The sequence below is a fragment of the Aphelocoma coerulescens genome, chromosome 1A, assembly GCF_041296385.1.
Source record: "Aphelocoma coerulescens isolate FSJ_1873_10779 chromosome 1A, UR_Acoe_1.0, whole genome shotgun sequence".
Taxonomy (NCBI): Eukaryota; Metazoa; Chordata; class Aves; order Passeriformes; family Corvidae; genus Aphelocoma; species Aphelocoma coerulescens.
Genome location: NC_091014.1, coordinates 54839201 through 54860348, shown reverse-complemented (window position 1 = coordinate 54860348; position 21148 = coordinate 54839201). Strand labels below are relative to the sequence as shown.

The 21148-nt window shown below is 51.5% G+C and overlaps 1 protein-coding gene across 2 annotated transcripts; it reads right to left on the bottom strand.

Moving 5' to 3' along the window:
• Positions 1-132: 132 nt before the first annotated feature.
• On the bottom strand, positions 133-7718 carry EIF3D (eukaryotic translation initiation factor 3 subunit D). 2 transcript variants are annotated; one of them, XM_069002894.1, is made up of 15 exons: positions 7593-7718; positions 7166-7299; positions 6822-6867; positions 6313-6449; positions 6111-6196; positions 5573-5645; positions 5317-5432; positions 4977-5109; positions 4256-4403; positions 3874-4004; positions 3353-3438; positions 3003-3132; positions 2379-2521; positions 1318-1598; positions 133-289 (listed from the first exon to the last, which is right to left on the bottom strand). In XM_069002894.1, the coding sequence occupies exons 2-15, from the start codon at positions 7286-7288 to the stop codon at positions 276-278; spliced, it is 1647 nt and encodes a 548-aa protein (XP_068858995.1). In that variant the 5' UTR covers positions 7289-7299; positions 7593-7718; the 3' UTR covers positions 133-275. The 2 variants fall into 2 exon arrangements, with proteins under 2 accessions (XP_068858995.1, XP_068858996.1); XM_069002895.1 differs by having other exon boundaries at positions 5317-5429.
• Positions 7719-21148: the final 13430 nt, after the last annotated feature.

The following is a 21148-nucleotide window of genomic DNA, read 5'->3' as shown; positions in this document are numbered from 1 at the left end:
GCCGCCGGCACCATGGCGGCGCGCGCACCACGTGTCCGGGGGCGGGCGCGCTTAAAGGGGCAGGCGCGGGACGGAGCCGAGACCGCGGGCGGCACCCGAACCAGGCGGACACAGACACGCAAACAGCGCCGGCACTCGGCAAAATCAACTTTATTCCGATTGCCCCCCGTTTATGATCTAAGTGCAGCACAGCCAGGGCGAAGGTGCAGCCACAGCCCACCCCCAGGGACCGGGGCTGCCCGGGCGCTGCAGCCTCCCTGTGCTGGCTGCAGGGTTCAGCTCTCTTCCTCTGAAAAAGAAGAGGAACAGAAATTAAGTAAATGCAGCTGGGGAAAGAAAACAACCCAAACCCCCAAATTAAACCCTTGCTGTCAAGGAAATGCCACAAGGAACACAAAAAAATCACGGCTGCCACTTCGGGAGATTTATCCCACCTCCAACTGTCTCCCTGCCTCCCCCCAGCTTCCCAACAAACCTGCCCATCAGCCAAGACCACACACACGTCATCGGGAATTACACAATTTACATTCCTGAGCAAATTACACAGCAACCTACCTAACATTTCCATAATAAAATCCGGAGCAGCCAGGCTAAGCTTACAGCCTAAAAATAAGCTGGGAGATACTTTTCCTATCAAAGAAGCAAGAGCTCTAGGGTAAAGGGTTTCCCACTGTCAACTGAGCACACAGAGATCTCACGTCAAGGGTCACAGATGGTTTTAGGCAGCAAAGGGAAGGCAGCAGTTGTCCACTGGGCACCACTGATCCTCCAGAACTCCCATCCTGACCAGCCAGCGACTGCTCAGCTTCAAGAGTCACTACAAAAAAGCCCTCACCATGTTCCCTCAACTGCGCATTTTAAATGTGTCACCTTATAGTCACTGCCATTTCTAAAACTGCAGTCAAAAAATATCCCAGTACCAACAGAAATTAGCACCCACCCACTCCTGCAGACCTTGGGGCCACTGAATGTAGGGCTTCCTGGCAGGTTTCATTTCCCCAGACAGCACTCTGGATCTGGGACCTCCTCCCCCACCCCTGCTAAAATCGGTCCTCATCAAGTATCTGTACAGAGGCACAACATCTGCATTCCCAACTCTCCTCTCCTTTTTCTTCCAGCTGAGTACTCCCAATGCGACCCACACCTTTTCCACTGAGTCTCATCCTTGGGACCACACGTTCTCCAGCCTCGTTCCTCTCCTGCCATTGCACTGGTCAGATGTGACCCTTTAGCTGTGGTCTTCATCATACATCACACCCCTTTTTATCCATACCAGTACATCACTTAAAAGCATAAAGCACCAAGTACGCTACAAACCTTCCTCCTCCTCTTCTTCCTCCTCATCCTCCTCATCTTCATCAGAGCTGAAGGTGCCATCAGGCAAACTGTAGATCCGGATCACCTGCTTGTTGGGGTCCTTGAGGATGAGGTACTTCCCCTCATCCAGCTTCATGCAGATGTCAATGACGCATCTCAGGATGCCCCAGGCATTCTCTATGCTCAGATTAATCTGGCTGGCGAATTCATTTGGCTTGAACTGCTGCGTGCCCAGGATCACATGGCGGGCAGAGTCCTTCACGTGGTAACGGGATACATACCTGGGGGCAAGAAGTAACCAGAGGGGTATCAGGAGATTAAGCCCAGACAGCAGAAGAACACCAGCAAGAAAAGCAGCGTGATCATCTCATTTTCTGGGCTGAAAAATCCTAATACTCCAACACTGAAAGCTAAGAGGATCTCCTGGCTACAAACTGTCAATCTGTAATGCACCTGGAAATCCCCAAATCGGATGGAGAGGTACAAAAGATAAAAGAAGAATTAGCCCCATAGATAAAATTAAGCAATAGCATGATTACCTGGGAGTTTGGAATGAAAAAGATGCAAAAGCATCAGTTCCATCCACATCTGTGGATGTGGATTTCCATCTGTGGATGGAACTGAGGGTTGCAGAACCACTAGAACTTACTTAGCAAAAGCCTCTTTTTCACTACCTACAGTTTTAAGCTGATTAAAAAATGCTGTGGCCATATCTCCCCCCACCACTCAATTTCTCAGTAACAGGACACTGAGGATCTCAATCAGATTCTTGACAGGCACCACAGCCACTGTGTTTATTTCCCTTGTTGGTGCCACAGCAAACAGGCCGAGCCCACGCAGGCCACCTGCCTCTCACGTGTGTGGGGTCAGTCACAGCTGGATGCAGAGAGGAAGCAGCTTACACCAAGGCTGGTGCACTCACCACAAGCTTTCCTTTCTTGGCCACTCAAACACGGTGATTTTAGGATTACTCATTTTGTAAATGCTTCACTCAGACATATACAAAGTTTAATCATTGAAAACGCACCTGGAAGGTTATTTGGTGTGAACCTCCCCCTTACCCGAGTTTAAGATACTCTGATCCAGCCAGCAGCGCGCAGCATGTCCAGCGGGCCAATTTGTAGCTGTTGTTCTTCAGCTCTGTGGCAATGACAGCCCCTCTCTGAGAGTCCAGCTTCTGGCGCCAGTCTACCCCATTGCAATACTGAAGAGAATCAGAACCAGGGTCAGCCTGACAAGCCAGCAGCAGCCACCTCTTCAGCCATTTCGTCATCACATAAGGAAGCTGCTTCTGACTACCCTATGGTACCACGTGAGGGAATGTGAACTGCAGCCTACAGGGAAAGCTCTTGCACCGGGAAGGGACTAATGCAAACAGCTGGGATTGCTCAACATTTGTGGCACTGGTTAGAAAGGTAGTTTGTGAGGGAAGAATTCTAAAGAGAACCATAGGAACAGACTGGCTACTGTGCTGAACACCCAGGGAAAAGAGGGTTCAAGCCAGCTACCTCACATTTGGGGGAGAATCCCATCAGCACTGCTTATCCACCGAAGTTATACTCCTTAGTGGAATGTAACACCCGGGGGACACCGCCAGATGTTTGTCTCATCTTTCCTGCTGTACCTGGCATGTCAGGCAGCAGTGAAGCAGTTAGAGCTAGCTTGGGGATCTTGTTCTTCCTCACCCTCGAATCCCACTCGTTCAGTGTCTTGATGTTGATGAATGACACTTCTCCATTAGCTCCTGTCATCACTCCATCATGTTCACAGCGGACAATGAGATCTATATCATCTCCCAGCTTCCACCTTCGGTATCTGCCAACAAACAATCCAACTGGTTATTTTTGACCTTTGTTCTCTTCCAGATCCATGTAAGCACTCAGCAAAATCCTTTCCTCCTCCATCTTTTCACTGTGAGGTCATCCATGAATCCTTTTCAAGGTAAAGCTTCTGTAAGTAACACTCCTAACCTGTTTTGCCTCTGTATCACACTAACATCCTGCCCCCCTGACAAACATCAGAGGGAACAGCTTACCTGTATGCAACAGAGGCTACTTCATTTTTATCCATGTCATCCTCCACAAAAGGGTTTGGGTTGGGAAACTTGTATTTCTCCTTTCCCTGCAGATGAAAATAGCAGAGCATGTTAGGAGACAGCTCTCTATTGGAAAAATACTCTTTTACAGCAACAGTAGCTGATTCCCCTGATGTAGAGAAACACCAAAACATTAAGACAGCTGATGAAAGAAAGCCTTATGCCCACATTAGTCACAGCACTGTAAGCAGCACTTGTACTGGCACTTAGGCTTCATTAAGTGTACTGAGAAGCCTGTCTGCATCATCAATGGGAGTAGGATGACTTCTCTGTGAAATCAAGGTGAAAACCTTTCTACAACAGCTCACCAGAAATAATCCCACCTCTTTCAAAACTGAAAAGCCACTGGTGTAACACAACTGTCAAAATGCTTCTGTGCTGTACTAAAGCAGCCTTAATGAAGTCTCCTCTTGAGACTCTCTGAAACACAGACCCCACTACTCATCACTGTTCCACCTTACCATCCTCAGACACTGCTGGGAGAAGTTATGATTGATGTAGGTAGCTTCCATGGCCAGGTTGCGAGGAGAATTAAAGGAGTTGCCCTCTTCCTGTGGTGGTTCATTGGCTGTTTCACTCACTGTCAGGAGGTCTGGGAAGAAAACCAGATGCAAGTGGTTATACTTGGGGGAGTAACTATGTCAGCTTTAGAGAGTTTCTAGCCCCACATCAGAGCAGATCAATACTGAAGTTCCCCACACAGCTATCACATGTACTGCAGTAATCAGCTTGTTCAGGGGGCTCAGTGTGGACACCGAGACACAGAATAAACTCAAATAAGCATAAAGAAAATTACACCTTTTAGCTACTGCAACAGAAATTCCTTTCAGGACTTTTCCTCACCAAAATCTGAGTTGTCCCTCTTGTCAAAGAAAAGCTTGGATCCAACTCTCTGGACAATGATGTCCCAGGAATAGACAGAGCGAGTGCAGCTCATCAGTGTGGCCAGGATGGCATCTGTGGCAAACACATTCCCTTGTGTCTTGGCCAGCTGTGGATACAGGAGGAGAAAACTGTTTCAGCAATAAGAACAGATACCCTTTCCCTAGACAGGATGAGAAGTGCTAGCAAACCAGATCACCGATTTCTGCTGCTGTTCTGACTGAGAAAGCTGAACTGCTAAGTACCACATCAACTGCCAGACCAAATCTAAGGTACTACCCAGCAATCCTGGCCCACCCTCACCCACAGAAAGAAAGAAACTACTACGAAATGTTAATTCTATTGGAAAATACACAGCTTCTTATGGCCAATGAGGTCACGAGAGAGAACTCTCCAAACCTTCCTCACTTCCAAAAGCAAAGCCCCAAGGATCAGGTCTCTGACGTAAGCTTCCTTCCCAACATAGCTCAAGTACTGGTCTGCTTGCCCTTCCAGAATTACAGCTTTTCCTTGGCCAGTGTTCTTAACTCTGCATTAATCTAGCTCTGCCTTCAACCTAAGAAAAACACTGGTACCAGCTAATGCTTCTTGCTTTCGCCCTTTGGTCTGATGGTGACAGCTGGTCTCCAACAACAGCACACACCGATGAACACGCTGCTGGGTTTTACCAACTGGTAGATACCTTTCGGATAACTGGGTCATCCGTGGTGGTGACGGTATGGAAGATGCGCTTAATGCTCCTCAGGAGCTTCTCGTTCCTCGTCGTAATGCGGTCGAAGGCTTTGTCATAGTACTCTAGGGCTCCACAGCACTCTCTGCAAAGGTAAGAGGACTATCTCGATACCCTTCCTACAGATAACACCACCCATGAACCCCATAGGGTCTGCTGGGTGTTCCATTACCTCCCCCTGGTTTGGGTACCTCCATGAAACACTGGGACCAGGCAGGAGACCCTCGAGCTCCTGCTTTCCAAAAATCTGGTCGCCTCAGGAAGCAAGCAAAGGGCTGTCTTAGGAACTCACATGTCCTGTGGTTCTGACACCTCCAGGTAGCGCATTTTCATCAGCCGAGGGAAATCCATCTCCTCCTTCACCTCCCAGTCGCTGCGAACTTCAACAGAGGAGTCACGAGGTTTCTGCTGTGCGGCCAGAGGCAGGTCAGGTAGAGAGCGAAACGGAGACACAGCATATCAGGATTTGTGCAAGAGGAGCTGCCCTGTGAGTGCAGCCAGAGAAACCAAACCATCACAGGGGGCACAATGCTTGTCAGTTTGTCTACCTGTGATTTCTGGTCCCATTTCTGCCTCACTCCAAACTGTTTCTGAAACTTCTTTTGTAGGCGCAAACGATCTCTAAAATGACAAATGTGAGAAAAGCCATGAAGAGAAGTTCTTGATTCCTATATGCCACAACCATTCCTCCACTTCCAAACTACTACCAGAGGAGCAGTGCTTTCAGGCACCGAGCTGCTGAAACATTTGCTGAGCCATCTGTTGATTAAGACGCCTGAGGCATTAAAAAGTCTGTTCTTTGCTTTGAGCAGCTCTTTACATAGTTTTACCTGAAAACTGAAATAGTTTTCAGAAAGGATATTCTCTGTTTAGAACACCACCTTTACTAAATACAATTCAAAAAAATCTCCTGAGGCATTAGGTAGCCATTTGAAATCCATGCTTTTAAGTACTACTGACACCAGCTGAACACTGGACTTGAAACATCCTGAAATCCTTTGCTGTTTGCTCCAGCAAGTTTTGTACTGTAAGTTTGCAAATTTATCAACAGTATGTTCACAGAGTCCAAGCTCTCTGGAGCCTCACCTCTCCTTCTGCTTGGCACTCTTTGGCAGTGTCTGCATGCTGAACTGCAGCATGTTCCGACGGTCCTTGTCTCTCCGAAGGTTCCTCTGCAGAAATGATGGAAAAAAGAAAAAAAAAAAAACCAAAAAAAAGACATTTTAGTTGGGAAAGAATCCTGTGCTGCCGAAGCTCCCCTCTGATCCCGTCTCTGAGAACACGTTACCTGTGCAAACCTCATACGATTCCTCTGGTACGCTGTTTTCTGCGTCCGGGCTGTGTCCACCAGCTGAAAGCTGGTCTCATCCTCCTCGTGGAAATAGGCATATTGGCTTCCGCCGCCGAACTGGGACGAGTACTTGTCTGGAAATAAAACAAAGCGTCTCCACGCCGAGGTTCTAAGAAAAAACCCTGATGCTTTGCCCCTTTCTCTCCCCAGCTGCCTTCACCTAAGCCTGATGTCTAAAAGCCTTACACCTGCATGTCTTCTCCCCCTCCAAATCTCCCTTACGAGCCCGGTTAGTAAGGCAGTACAAAAATGCAGAGTAAGCCCCAAGGACAGGGAGAGCCCCACAGAGCTCTCCCAAGGGTAAAGCACGCTTCCTAAAGTAAGCTGCCTGTCCTGCTGAGGTGTGCAGGTAATTACAGGGTGGGTGTGAGACATGAAAGCAGGAGCGACGCTTGGAAGAAAACTTTGTAGAAAAGAAACCCCAGGAACCGCCAGACCCCACGTACTTGTGTATCTTTTATCCTGATACGTGGCTCCTGTCCAATCAGCCACCTAAGAACGAGCATAAACAGTCAGAGCAAGTATTAACACGACATTTCCCCCCCACTCCACCTCTAACTCTGCACATGCAGTTTCCAGCAGCAAAAGCAAACACTGCTGTACGCTTCAGGTCTAATCCTTCTGACTCCCACCTCTGCTTGGCAGCCCTGCTAGGTGTTCACAGCCTGTCAGGACGCACCGCCAAAGGTGCCAGAGGAGCAGCCACGGTAACGACAGCGAACACCGCAGGCAGCGCGCAGGGGGGACCCAGCAGGCACCCAGGGCTCATGGCCCAGCCCGGCACAGGTACCTTGCCCAGGCGGTCTCCTTTGCTGAAGGGCTGGTAGGGCATGTCCTTGAACTGCTCGGGCACAGCACACGGGCCCCAGCCGGAGGGGTTGTCCTGGATCACGGGCGTCACAAACTTCGCCATTTTTTAATCTTCTAAAGGTGGAAAAAAGAAAAAAAATAACCCCGAAACCCTCAGCTGCCGCACGGTGTGGCACCGAGACCTGAGGCCTTGCCTCGGCACAGGCCACCGCGACGGGAAGGCTCCTCCGCCCACCAGGCCCGGGGAGGAAGGAAAGGTCCCGGTGGGCGCTGCGTGTGCCGGGGAGGGGCGGCGACGCGGCCCCGCCGGAACCGGCAGGGCGGGGCCGGGGGGGGGTCTCGGTACGCGCGGGAGGTGCCGGCGGGGCAGGCGAGCGGCTCCAGGGCGGCCCCAGCGCCCCCCTCACCTGCGCGGCCCCGGGGCGGCCCCGATGGCGGCGGATCCGGGAGCGGCTCCGGGAGCGGCTCCAGCGGCGGCGGCGGGCGGGGAAAAGGCCGCGCGCACCCCCGGCGCGCCCTTTCTGCGTCAGCGCCGCACGACGGCAGCGCCGTTGTCGTAAAGTAGAAAAACTCCAACCCCCCCCCGGAAAAGCGACCAACGAGCGCGGCTGTCGTAAAGCGGCCGCGTTGTCGCAAAGTGTCAAATATGAAAAAATTTTCTTAAGAAAGGATGTTCTTTGATGTTTGATTTTTGTATACTTTCAAGTCTAATCAACAAGAAAAGGGGTTTAATACATGAAACAGCAGCCAACAAACAAGCTCCAAGTGATATCCAGGTGTTAGAAGGACAAATTACTTGACAGTAGAATTGCCTTGTTAAGGTTTAGGGCTTAACATGTTTCAGTGACCTCAGGGGAAGTTAACGAAACTTGGAAGAAGGATGTAGCACAGATTGTGGGCACAAAAAATGCAGAATTTACAAGCCACAGGGACATTTGGCAGAACCCCCAAGATAAGGAAGAAACTAATAAAGACTGCTCAGCAACTGTGCTGAATCAGCTGCAGCTGAGTAAAAGGTAATTCTGGCAGGGGGAGATCACGGCCACTGACCCAAGAAACCCCCGACTCGAAAGGAGAGAAAGACTGAGCGTGCAGACTAATTAGCACGAGCAGTGAGAGGATCATTAACCAATAGAAGACTGAATACTAACTAAAAAGAGAATTAGGTAATTTTAAGCCAAGGAACATTAGTGGCTTTGTTTACTAAAATATATAAAGAGTGAAAAGTTTTGGTAGTCATCATGCTGGCTTTATGGATTTGCTATTCAGCACCCCTTTCTATGCAGAACTGTAAATACATCAAATACCTGGATTATGTGCGTGGATTGGCCTCTTGCAGACTGGGCGAATGAACCTATTTTGGGACAACACTGTCATTTATTGAAATTTTGGTCCTGCTTAATAGCCACTTAATAAGGAAAAACATGCGTGAGTGCAAGGAGAGTGATGTTAAGGATAGTGTAAATTTGCCCTGTTGATTAAAATGCTTGAGTTTGGCTTCTAAGTGTAAAAGCCGGGGGTGACATGTGACAAAACCCATTCAGTTTGTACCCAGATGTCATAAAGAGGAAGAAAACTTGGCTTTCTGTGTGTGTTGAAGGCTCAGCAGAGCATAGCAGCTCAGACAATGGTGAGGTCAGAAACATCTCCCGTGCTAACGATGGCTAAACTTCCTGGAACCCTGGAACTTCTCTTGGCAGAAGTATTCAGCCCTGTGGCAGGCAAATGCCTGTTGGGAATGGTTTTGGTGTAAATGGCTCTCCTGATAGCAGCAGGATGGGATAGGTGTCTAACAAACTCCCTCTGCCTGTCTACCCTCTGTTCTCATGAAGATAACTTGAGCTTCACGGCCACACAAAGGATTGCCTAATTGGAAACTTTTTTCCTTTAGAAAAACTGGAGTTCAACTTACGTTACAAAAATCATGTATTGGAAGAATGTCGATCCTCAGCTTAGTCAAATACAGATTTCAACCACTAATGGGCAGTTCCCATCTGGTTGTGCCAGTTTGCTTTGCAGACATGTGATGGAGTTACTGTGATGTCCAGTAGGTAAATTCCTGTTTTCCCAGATAAAAATGGAGACAGAAGTTAAGAGATGACTTTGATAGAGAACAGACTTACAGGACTTTGGACAAGAAGTATGTCAATAAAGCCACATGCTAGGACAGGAAACATGACTTAATACTGTACCTCTTCATTTTCTCTCACACACAGCTTCTTAAAATAAAAGTACAAATGCAAACTCTGCAACGGTTCTGTACAAAATCAGGTACTTTTCAGGCTGTAGTTGTGTGATCATTCAACCAACTTTGTGCTTTAGAGGGTGTTATAAAAACCACTTGACTTTGAGAGTTAAAGATGTGTAAAGAATGGGAATTGCAGTTGCCCTTGCTGTGTTCACAGTGTGATAGTCAAGCTTTCCCATTGTCCCCGATGGCTTCCCTGGACCTGCTGGAAGGGAGGCCTAGGGCTGGAAGTTGGATTCAGCCCTACAGCCTCTCTAGGAGACCGTGAGCCAGTGATTTAATACAGCAGTGCCTCGGGTCCTGTCTCTGTAATTGGGACAGTATTTCTTCTCAGGGAGTGAGGGCAATAAATCAATAAATCCCAAATGCTCTCATGCCAGAGTGATTGAAATTTTCTCTACCCCTAGAAAGAGCAGGATTGGTTTACAAATCTCTTCAGCTCACAGGCTGGAAAACTCTTCAGAGAATTTTACTGAGTATCTTTTACCTAGGAAGAGTCTAGATCAATATTTTCCAGGCAGAGAGGTGTGCATTTTCTTCTTTATTTTCCACTTGTGATTCCTCCTCGAGAAAGAACTGAAGCTGCAGTGGTCTTTGCTTTGACAAGATATCCTGCCATTAATCAGAAGTGGGATTATTAAAGCACCTCTTCCCGCTAGCAAAAAAAAAATCCACTTATAGAAATACAGTTTATAAAATACAATTTGTAACTGTCTCACCTAAACAGCCTTTTTGGAGACAAACATCATTAGTGCTGGAACTGCCTCACTGGTCGCTTGCAGTGGCTCAGTGGGATCCCAGCTCCATGGGACCCCCACAGCACCTGCCCCTTGCCCCCCCAAGCTAGGCAGTGGGCCCAGTGGGCTCAGAGGGACTCAGAGCTTAGGAGATGGTGAGGAAAAGACGAAGAAGTTCTGAAAAGAGAAATAGACTTAGGAATAAATGAAAAGAAATTGATAAAAAAAATCCCTTTCTTTCCAGTTTCCTCTTCACTCCCGAGTTTGCGTGAGGTGCATGCAAGAGAACGTAGTGCTGCTGCTGTCTACCAGAGATGGCAGATCACGTGCTGCTTGGTCTTAGCCCATCAGATTTCCTTTTCCAGCGACGCAGTTGGGTATGGTGTGGGTTGGAGGAGACAGCATGCATAGGGAGTGGCTGGTGCGGGATAAACGCTCGCCTGGGCGTGGCTCTAACCTTCCATTTTCTTAGCAAGGAGAAGAAGAGTTGTACGAAAAGAAAATCCAGTCTTAAGCAGGTGAGATTTGCTGCCACATTTAGAATCATAGGATGTTAAGGGTTGGAAGGAGCCTTAAAGTTCATCTAGTCCCAACACTCCCTGCCATGGGCAGGGACACCTCCCACTAGGCCCAGTTACCCAAGGCCTTATCCAACCTGGCCTTGAACACTGCCAGGGTTGGGGCACCCACAACTTCCCTGGGCAACCTGTTCCAGTGTCTCATCACCCTCACAGTAAAGAATTTCTTCCTAATATCCAGCCTAAAATTCCCTCTTTCAATTTGTAGCCATTAGTCCTTGTCCTGTCACGACAGATCCCGGTGAAGAATCCCTCTTTGGCTTCCTGGTAGTCCCCTTCAGATACTGGAAGGTTGCTATGAGCTCTCCATGTGACCTTCTCTTCTCCAGGATGAACAGACCCGACTTTCTCAGCCTGTCTTGGGTCAGATTTACTAGGAGAGGAAGCAGGTCTGTCTTGCTTCCTCACAGCAGGCTCTGCACCTCCTGTGTCCTGCTGGGGCCCCATAGCTCCGTGTGCCTCTGGTCCTGTCCTGCTGACCCCACACTCTGCTGCTGCTGCTGCGAACAGTTCCTCTCGCCGCCTTTGGTTTTCATGAAAGGCACGTGAAATACATCGCTTCCTGGAAAAGTACTCCAAATACACTTGCTTTGCAATCATTTGATCCTTCATCCATAATTTCAGTTCATCAGTTAATTAATAATTTAATCAGTTAATAAGACTAATCACTCTTCCCTGGAAGATGCTCATGAGAACTGCCAGGATAAATTGCTCCCATCTGTTTTTTCCGTTCTTGTCTCCCACTCCTCTGGTTTTGGGCTCTGCGCTGGTGTTAACAGGTCCCTAAAAGAGGGGCTCATTCCAGCACCTTAGATACTCCAGTCCAAAACCTTCTCTGCCATCCATCTCCTCTGCAGTTTGGGGCTCTCTGTTGCCCCGTGAGCTGGCGCTGCGTTGAGCAGCCACCTCCTGCTGCGAGAGGATGATACACAGCTCAGGCAGTGTTACCAGGGGCTTGCCAGGTTTAAGTGAAGGAGAGCAAGTCCAAGCACCCAACCCATTAGGGGCCTTTCCTAGAAAAAAGATCACCTCTGCCTTGAAAAAGCTTTGGAAAGCCTTAAAACAGGTTGCTTTCCACCTTATATGACGGTACTTCCAATCAAAGAGGCAGCTGAGGATTGGAAGACTAATGTTCACACTAAAACACTATTTTCCAGTAGTTCCTTTTCTCATTCTTCTAAGAAATGCATCAAAAATAGACAGTTGGGTTCCTTTTCCTCACTAAAGACCAAACACACCGTATGCCTGTGCCATATGTTTAGTCTGCACTGCCCCGTGCTTCTTGACAAGCCCAGAAACCAAGGGAAATAGTCTTCAGCCTTAACACATTCCCACTGCAGGGAACCCTGATGTTCACACACACCTCCTCAGGTCAGATTCCTCTCCCGCAGTCATTGTCATCATCTTTAAAGCAGCAAAACTTACTGCTGGCTCCCGGGTTTTTGTTGTAACCAACCTTGGCCATATGTGAACTGGCTCATGCCCCAGACCGATGTTCACAGGCTGGGAAGCCCTCCTTCCTTCCCTGGCCCTCCTTTTTGCATCCCATCTTTTCCATGGCACTTTTATCTGCCTCCTCAGTCTGCTGTTCTCTCAGGCCAGGTGCTTTGCTGCAATGCTTGGCCTCCTTTCCAAGAGCTTCCTTCCTCTTGCTGGTGTCCTGGTTGCTGAACTATAAACCTGTCCTCTTGTGTGGTGGTTGCTCACCAGCTTTTTCAGGGAAATTCTTGATTGGATTTTCAGGAAAATTCTTGATTGGATTTTCGGGAACCCTGGAAAAATGGCCATAAAACAGTGTTACTGTGTACGTGCGGTGAATCTGATTTTTAATTTGCTGTCTGTGCAGTCTAGTGGGTCTGGGAGCTGGTGGCACCTGGCAGATTTGCTGTGTGTGTTCAGACCAGCCATGTCTGTCCAGAAAGGTCCACACAAGGAATGTGCTGAATTTATTATTCTTGGTAGCAAATAGTGTTTTCTCTCTAAGGCTTTCCCCATCTTCCTCTTCCTGCTGTGCTGAGCTCTCCCCGACTGCTGGGCTGGACTGTCTTGTCCTCACAGACAGACAGAAACTGAGCAAGGACAGACTGACTTACCCCTCTTAAACCATGCTGCTTCTGTAGGCTGGGCTCAGAGGCTTACTTTGTATTGTCTGCTCCTTCCATGCTACCAGGAAAAGCCACACACTTTTGGTATACCCAAAAAATTGTCTTTCTCTGAATTAGTGCTGTCTCTTGCCTGGTTTTGACTATTTTTGCCACCAGTGTCAGAACTCTCCCAAGGTTTCTATAGCTTTGACCGTCAGGGTCTGGACCACACGAATTGCCAAAGAGGCGGTGTGTGTGTCACGCTGCATCCTCACCCTTGGCTGCTGAGCACTGCCCTTGCCAGAGCTGTAGAAGGAGCCCAGGTCCAGCTGCCTCCCCTCAAACTGTCAGCAAGATTGTCTCCTTTGATCTGCACTCAGTGCTGGATTTTATCCCAGCAGCCAACAGGCTAATGCCACAAGTTTATTCTACAAAGCTCAATTAGAGCAGCTGGCGCCAGCAGCGTCCCTGCTGGCTCCAAGCCTGCATCAGGAGAGGAAGGCTGGTGCAGTGGCTGGGGCATGGGCTTGGGAGTCCACAGGCTCAGCTGCAAATCCCCACTCTGTGGCTGTTTTCTAGGCCACACCAGCGAGCTTCTGCAGCAGGAGCTTGTCACCTCCATGCTGTGCAGGGAGGGACAACATTCCCTGCCTGACTGGAGGAGATAGAAGCTATCGTGGTGATGGGGAACCGTGTCAACAGAGGCTGCTGCTCCTGGGAAATGCTGCATGGATCCTGCCGGATCTACAGCAGGGAGGAGGATGGGGCCTTGGGTGGTGGAAGGTACAAGGCACATAATGCCTTCTCACCAGTGATTAGCAGTGTGCCTTTCAGCTGCGGGAGCCCCGCTCTGTGCCCCTGCAATTATCCAGTGCCTGAGTCATACGCAGCACTGCCCTCAGAAGGATCTCGATCTGAGCAGAGCTATGAGCAACATGGGTGTTCTTTACAAGGGCCTTTGCCCAGTGCAGAAGCACCCATGGTTATTTCCTTCAACATCATCAGTGTTAGAGTAACTTCTGTGAAAAATCAGAATCTTCTGGGCTAAACGTGCTGTGCAAATGCTCTTGCCTGGCTGGTCTCTTTTCTGGAAAGCTTAATGTTTATGCCAGCCAGGAAAAGAGGTCTAAGTAGAGTATCAGGAGGCAGAAAAAGAGTGCAAGCAATTTCTGCTAGGAAACACAGTTGAACCCTATTTGCACAAGACCTAGTTTCAAGGCAGTAAGGAGCCAAAAGCAGATGCCACCTATGTATAACATACTGTTCCCTTCCCAGAGACTGTCAGGAAGGTCCCCACAAAAAAGAAAGGCAGCAAGGGATATGCAGCAGCCCAGAAAGTCCATGGTTGCCATTCCCTTCTCTGCCCCTTGGTAAGTCAGAGACAGGGCTGGCCGACACGCTTGGCCGCGGACAAATGTGCCTCTCGGGGTACATGGAGTGCAGAGGGTACAGGGAGTACGGAGCCTCGGGGCCATTCCTTCCTCTCCTCTTGAGCAGATTTCAGCACCATCTGCTCTCTTCTGTCTTTGGAGGAGTCAGCCGGGTGCTTTTGTCCCTTCTGGCAAAGCTGTGCTGCGTATGTCCCCCATCGGGTGTCAGGTACCCCGAGGCAGCTGGGACGGATGCGCACTCTCAGCCTTGCTCCAGAAAGCTCCCACTGCAGCAGTCCAAGGTCCTTCTTTCTCTCCTTTTCCCTGTCTGCAGCCTGTTCCTCTGGATCAGGCACTTCCCAAGGTCACAGCTGACTCCCAAGGTCAGGCCCAGGCTTTGCTTGTGGCCCCTACTGCAGGGGATGGGAAGGGGTTTGGGCTGGGAAGGAACCTTCCCTTCCCCCCTTTGTCCCTAAAGGACCCACAAGCAGCACCAGGCACTCGAGGGAGAGGAGCAAGGGCAGAAGGTGACATGGGGCAGCCATGGGGCTCCCTGACCTGGGAACTGCTCTGTGGAATTACTCTTTTTTCTGCATGCATGAAGTATTACCCCACTAAACACTCCTAGATGATCCCTGGCCAGGCACCAGTCAGAGCTGCAGGTTTTAGAGTAGGAGAAGTGGGGGAACTTGCTGATGATAGGCAGCCTGGGACATGCTGCCTCGAACCTCCGTGGCCACACCAAGCTCACAGTAAGAGCTTTGTTGTCTGCCTTCCCTTCTAAAATAATGCCTGCCCCTGTGCTGGCTGGAGCCCGTCATGGGTGGGATTAAGCTGAACCCCCAGGTAAATTATGTCCTTGTGCCCCCTCTGAGCTGCTGGAAGGAGAGGGGGAATGAGGGAAAGCAGGTAGTGAGGAGTCCTGGCAGAGTGGCGATGTCCGCTGGCCACCCCTGTGCACCAAGGGAACCCCGGGCAAGGGGTCCCAGCGCTGCATCTTCCCTGGAAGCTGTGGGGCTGCTCCAGCTCCCGCACGGCGCGGCTGTGAGGCTCTGCTGCTGTGCCGGGCTCGTCCCACGGGAGGGCACTGCCTGCTCAGGAACAGGCAGCCCGGCCGGCGCTCCTGGCAGGCATTAATGCAGCAAATTAAACGGTGCTGGCAGATTCTGATTGACAGGTCCCTAGAGAGCAAAGTCCCTTGTTTTTTCCATCCCCGAGGGGATCAGGAGCAGCAGGAGGAGCAGCAGCAGAGAAAACCCTTTCCCAAGCCCAGTACTTTGCCCTTGTGGATCTGTTTCTGGGACTCAGCCCATCCCCGTGTATCTTGACCCCTTTGCTGAAGCCGTGGGTATCGGGCCAGCCGGCTCCTCCACTGCGGACGTTCCGCAATGTCAAGAGCTGACCCTGCAGAGGATGCAGAGGATGCCGAGGCCGCCGAGGCCCAGCCCTTGCTGCGCACATGAGCTGCGGCACCCTCGTCGCTCCGAGCCCAGGGTGCAAGGCCCGGAGGTTTCAGTAAAGGGCAGGCGAAATGAGGCCAGCAGAGTTTGGCGTCATTCGCACGTTACTCCTCTCCACGGTGTAAAACTGGCACAAGTGACAACACTCTGCCAGAATGGTTCACGTCTGTGTTGGCTCTGCCACAGCCAGGTCAAAGCTGGGATTTGCAGCCAGGAAGATGGAGGCAGTCACCCATTTTTTGCTGCTGCTGTTGTGGGAAGCAGCATGGCCTATTGGGGTCCTGGATCCTCTGTCTGGCTCCTCAGTGCAGCTCCATGTCTGGCAGGTCCTCAGCACCCCTCTATCAGCCAGTGGTCGATGGCTTTAGTAAGGCGTAGCCACCATGGACACTGGGACATCACAGATGTCCTCCCTACCCTTGTGGGCATAAAACCCAGTTAAAAGTCTTTTTATGACCTGTCCCATGTCCGGGTGACAGGGCCCTGTCCCCTCTCAGGCTGGAGGGGAGTTTCTCATGTCCACAGGGCATCTTGGTGGCCCAGCTACTCTGGAGCTCTGTGGAACCAGCAAAGTGTGGTACAGGTATGCTCGGTTTGATCAGAGGTCCTGTAAATGCCCTGCCTGGGTGAGGAGCTGCATACTGCACAGCAGCCCACGTGTGGTCCAGCTCCATGCCTCTGCTTAATGTGAGGGATGATGTGTTCCCCACTCTTGGAGGTAAAACTCAGGCTGATGGCGTTTAATTCACACCTGTTTAATCTGCATAGGTCCTACTCAAATTTTATCCTCCATCTGTCTCCCTTCCCTACCAAAACTGTTGGCCCTTCTTTCTTTGTCTCCAGAAGGGGTCAAGAAGAGCCTGGGGAGATGAGGGGAAAAGGCCCCAGCAGCTGGAAGGCACCTGGGAAGGAGATGCCAAGTTGTCTGGAGCCCCCTTTACCTCTGGGGATACTTCCAGGACATTCAGATAGCCTGTCCTTTGCCATCCTTAGCACTGCTCACTTAGCAGCTTTAGTGATGTTGACTGTACCTCTCCACAGACCCTCTTCCTCCATCAGCTCTCCTCAAACCTTTCTCTGTCCTTGGCCACGGTGCTTGGCTTTTGAAAGGCGAGCTTTGTGGCTGTCTTCTTCCCCCGTGGCACTCCTCACACACAAGCAAGACAGCAGGCTTGCGTGTCTGACGCTTGGCCTCTCTCTGTAGTCATCTGGCACTAAAAATTATCTGCAGAGAAAAATACTGGGCTCCATACCTGGGTCTTAATATCCTCCCTCACCAAACCATAATTACTAATTACCACTCCTGGGTGTTTAAACCATTTCAATGATGCAGTTAAATGCCCGATGTTAATTTAATAGCCAAGTATCTGGGTTTCCCCACATGAGGAGCTCTCAGAGCGTCTCCCACTAAAGCAAAATGCAGCCGGCTCTGGCTGCGGTCCATATGAAAGAGGCAGCAGAAGAGTAGCAAGCACATGTTGACAGCAGACCCACACACGTGAGGGCCTGGGCATTACTCAGTAGTAAGTGCTCCCTTGCCCCACATCATCCCCCAAAGGGAGCCCCCTCCTCAGCCATGCTCTGCCTCCATGGGATGGAATACCTGGCACCACTGCCAGTGCAGGCCAGCATGCCTTGGGCAGTGCAGGCCCTCTGGAGCTCAGATCCTTTGCCAGAGCCATTCTTGCAGATTGCTCTGTCTGAGTAGGGCAGCACTCTCTCTTGGCAGATGCCCTGCCTGCCTTCTACCCATCCCTGGCCAGCATTTGAGAACATGTCCTCAGGTTCAGAGGGGGACTGTCCAAAATCAGCCCTGTGCAGGGCCAGACACTGCATTCCTCTGGCACCTGAAAGCAGGGAATGACCACTGGCCCCAAAGAGGTCACGAGGCTGGGGCATGAGAGGGACCTGGCTGAAGGTATCGGACCAGACTTTGCCTGTTCCATCTCCACTCTGGCTGTGCTGCAAGAGGCCTGCTGTCTCTCCTTCCCCACTGCTGGGGCTTGAGTCTGGGGCAGGAAGTTTTCCAACCCAAATATTTTAACTGACCTCTCAGTCACGAGTCTTTGGCTTCCCTAAGGCCTCAGTGGCTCAGTGCTGTCCAGGAGAAGACCCTGGTGCCATTCTCACCCCTGGCATACTCAGGGCCTGCCAGAGCACACAGTCAGCAGTGGGAGAGGCAAGCACGTGGCATGGGGAGCACTGAGAACTCGGAGGGGCACAGGATAACATATTAGGGTCTCTCACCTACCTAAGTGTTAATGTGCCTGAGGAGAGATGGGGAATGAGAGCTTCTGCCCACGCACAAGTCGTTTGCTTTCAATGCTGCCCCTCTAAGACATCACTTAATATGACATTAATTAGTTAATGTTTGCAAAGTGCTTTGAACATGAAAAGTGCTGTATAAGTGCTGAATATTAGTACTAATTATTATGGCATGGAGGCTGGCGCTGTCTGAGGAGCATTCCCCACACCTAATTTCAGGCCGGTGCTGCTTCCCTGCCTCTCCCCCTCCCTTGCCTCATCCCATAAAAGCCAGACAGAGAAGGGGAGAAGCATCTGCACCCTACGAGGAAGGAGCCCCTCATGGAGCTGTGTGGAGGGGGCAAGCCATGCACCCCCTTCATTCCAGGCAGGACATTGTTTGGGAAGTGTAGCCACATCTCCCCAGTGCCCCACTGGCACGGGGGAGGATGAGGGAGCACAGTCTTGCCCCAAGCTCTGCAGCAGGCCAGGACTGGAAACATCACAGGGTGCATGGAGGAGAAGCGGGGAGGTTCCTTCAGCTCATCCCACCCATGCCTGAGTGGGAGCACCCAGCACTGGTGGAGGCTTCAGAGCCAGGCAAGGAGATGAGGAGGAGGTGAGAAGGTTTTGGGGTCTGTGCACTAGAAGGGGTGGGAAGGCAGCTGTCTCCTAGATGTGCACGTGGCAGGGCCGGGAGCTCCCTGGTGTCCCCCAGACAGGCTCCTGGCCTGCTTTGCTGCCTCTCCCCTCCCTGTGCCCTCCTTCTTGGTGAGGCTGCTGCTGGGAAGGGTCCCTGGAGGAGGAGCAGAAATGGGTCGGCGGGTGCCCCCAATTATCTTGGCAGCAAAGTGTCCTGCCAGCTGGAATGCTGGGGTGAGTGTTAGGTGCTACAGGGGCCCAAAGAAGAGGGATGAGCTGTAGGAGGTTGTGCTGAAGGGGGTCCAGTGAGGGGCAGAGTGGGGACCCACTGGTGCTGGCCAGGGGATACAGATGCTGAGCACAGGTACCAACCTGTGCAAGGTGCATTGGGCAACAGAGAGAACTGCAGCGCAGTGATCACACTGCAACCCAGCAGTGTCTGCTGGGACTCCTGGAGCCAGCTGTGCCTTCCTTGCTGCTGCCAAATTAACTCCCCTGGTCCCACCTGCTCATTCAGCTCGAGGTCCCACTTGTCTGCTGTGGTCAGACCCTGGCCACACTTCAGAGAAGCTTTGTCACTCAGGTGGCTGTCCTTCCGTGTCATCCCTCTGGAGCTAGAGGTGACGAAGTCTGACGGGGATTCTGGTCTGCTTCAGAAAGCCATGGAGGGTCTCACAGCAAGTGAGAGCCCAGTGCAGGGTAAAGGGAAGCTCATTGGTGACACCCTTGCTGCCAGTGGTGAGTGAGAGGTGAGGGGGCATGGCGGTAGCCTAGTCCCCTTTGCGGGATCTCACCTCCCTGCTCTGCTGCCACCTTACCTGTTGCTGGGTCTGCATCTCCAGCTCTAAGTTATTCCCCCTCTCCAGGCTCCTACACTGAGCATTTCCACCAGGCACCCCCTGCCAACCCAGCTCTGAGGAAATTGCCAGAAATCCCATGAGTGGCTGAACAAACCCCCAAAACAATGCTAGGGTCACTTTCTTTTTCCTTTTTGAGCCCTCCAGTATGTATGAATTCTGACCTTGCTGGCAATTCTTGGCTTGCCATGAGAGCCACTGTCTTCCAGTAGGAGTTGGAGCATCAGCCTTTGTGGTATCTCCACCCCAAGGAGAATGGAACCGGAGGGGAGATGCTGGAGGCTACAGAGAGGCTGGAGCAGGTGTTTTGGAGGGCAGCAGAGAAAGCCCACATGTATGACTTGAATTTACCCACACTTACTTCAAAAAAGAGCTGTGGCAAAGCCCTCTCCTCTTGCCTTGTCCGTTCCTGTATCTCAAAGACTATCACGAAGCAAGACCGTCCTCTGAATTTACAATGAGGACAAAACTGTCCACAGCAGTAGATTCTCTTGCTGTATTTTGAGGTACTCTTCTGGCACTACTAATGCCCCCAATAAAGCCACATAAACGAGGACCAAGTTATATATAAAAAAAATCTTTATTTCATGTACCAGGATTTTTTTTTTTTTGTCATTTTCTCTTTTTAAAATTTTTTTCTTTTTAACAGTCTGAAAAAAACCACGAAATAAAGAAAATGGAGGTTGGTTTCTTGTACTGGTTTGAGCTGGACATGAGCAACACCCTGGGGAAAAAGCTTCCCCGCCAGCCCTTGCCTCCTGCACACGCTCTCCCGGCGCCCTCCCGCACTCTCCCCTTCCCGCCCGGCCCCAGGGCGCGCTCAGCCCTGTGAATGCTCCCCAGCTCCGAGCAGGGTTGGGCGGGCATGGAAACCCCAACGCCACCTTCCCTCTACTCTGGGATCTGGGGAACTGGCTTTAACTTTTTCCTCGGGGGCCACTGGAGGGGGTGGATGTCCCCTGTGAATCTTTCTTAAGGGGCTGGGGGGCCACCGGAGGGGATGTCAGCAGTGGGGTGGGGTCTGAACACCCAGCCAAGGTGCTCGCATCCGCCTCTTGCCCTGTGATGCCGTTTTTGGGGGTGACCCCGTCCCTCTGCTGCCCCCTGCCCTACCCCAGAGCGGGTAGGTGGGGGTGAAGTAGCAGTGGGTCGGGGGAAGCGGGGTGGATCGGGCTGCTTTAAAGCAGAAACCCCGCTGGGACCTGGAGCGGGGACTGCGCAGCTCCTAAAACTGGAGCAGCAGGAATGGGGACGGAAAAAAAGTCGAAAAGTGGGTCTGAGCTGCCGAAGGGCTCAGCGGCCCCATCCTGCAACCCTCGGCTTTGTGCCTGCCCCGGGCGCTGCTGCTTTCGGGGGGCAGCCCCAAAAGGGTCCTGTCCTCGCCCCGGGCTGGCCGGTGTCTCGTGGGTGTCACAGAGATCCCCCATCACCTCTGCTGCCCCCTCCCCTTCTGCCTCCATCGGCAGCGGCTCTTGCGGAGGGAGCTGCATTAAAAGCTGGCATCCCGGTGCCCCGTTCCCGGCGTGGCGGGGAGGGAGGGGGCGGCAGCCAGGCCGGGGGCCCGGGGCGGGATGGGGGGGACCCAGCTTGCCTTGCCTTGCTGCTGTGGAGGAGACCACGGCAGTCGGGGACCCCCAGCAGAGGGGTGGGGAGGAGGACAAAACCCAGCGGGCATGGGGACACCCATGGGCACCTCTCCCCGGCACGGCTGCTGGGGCTTGGGGGCTCGGGGGGCTCTCTGGG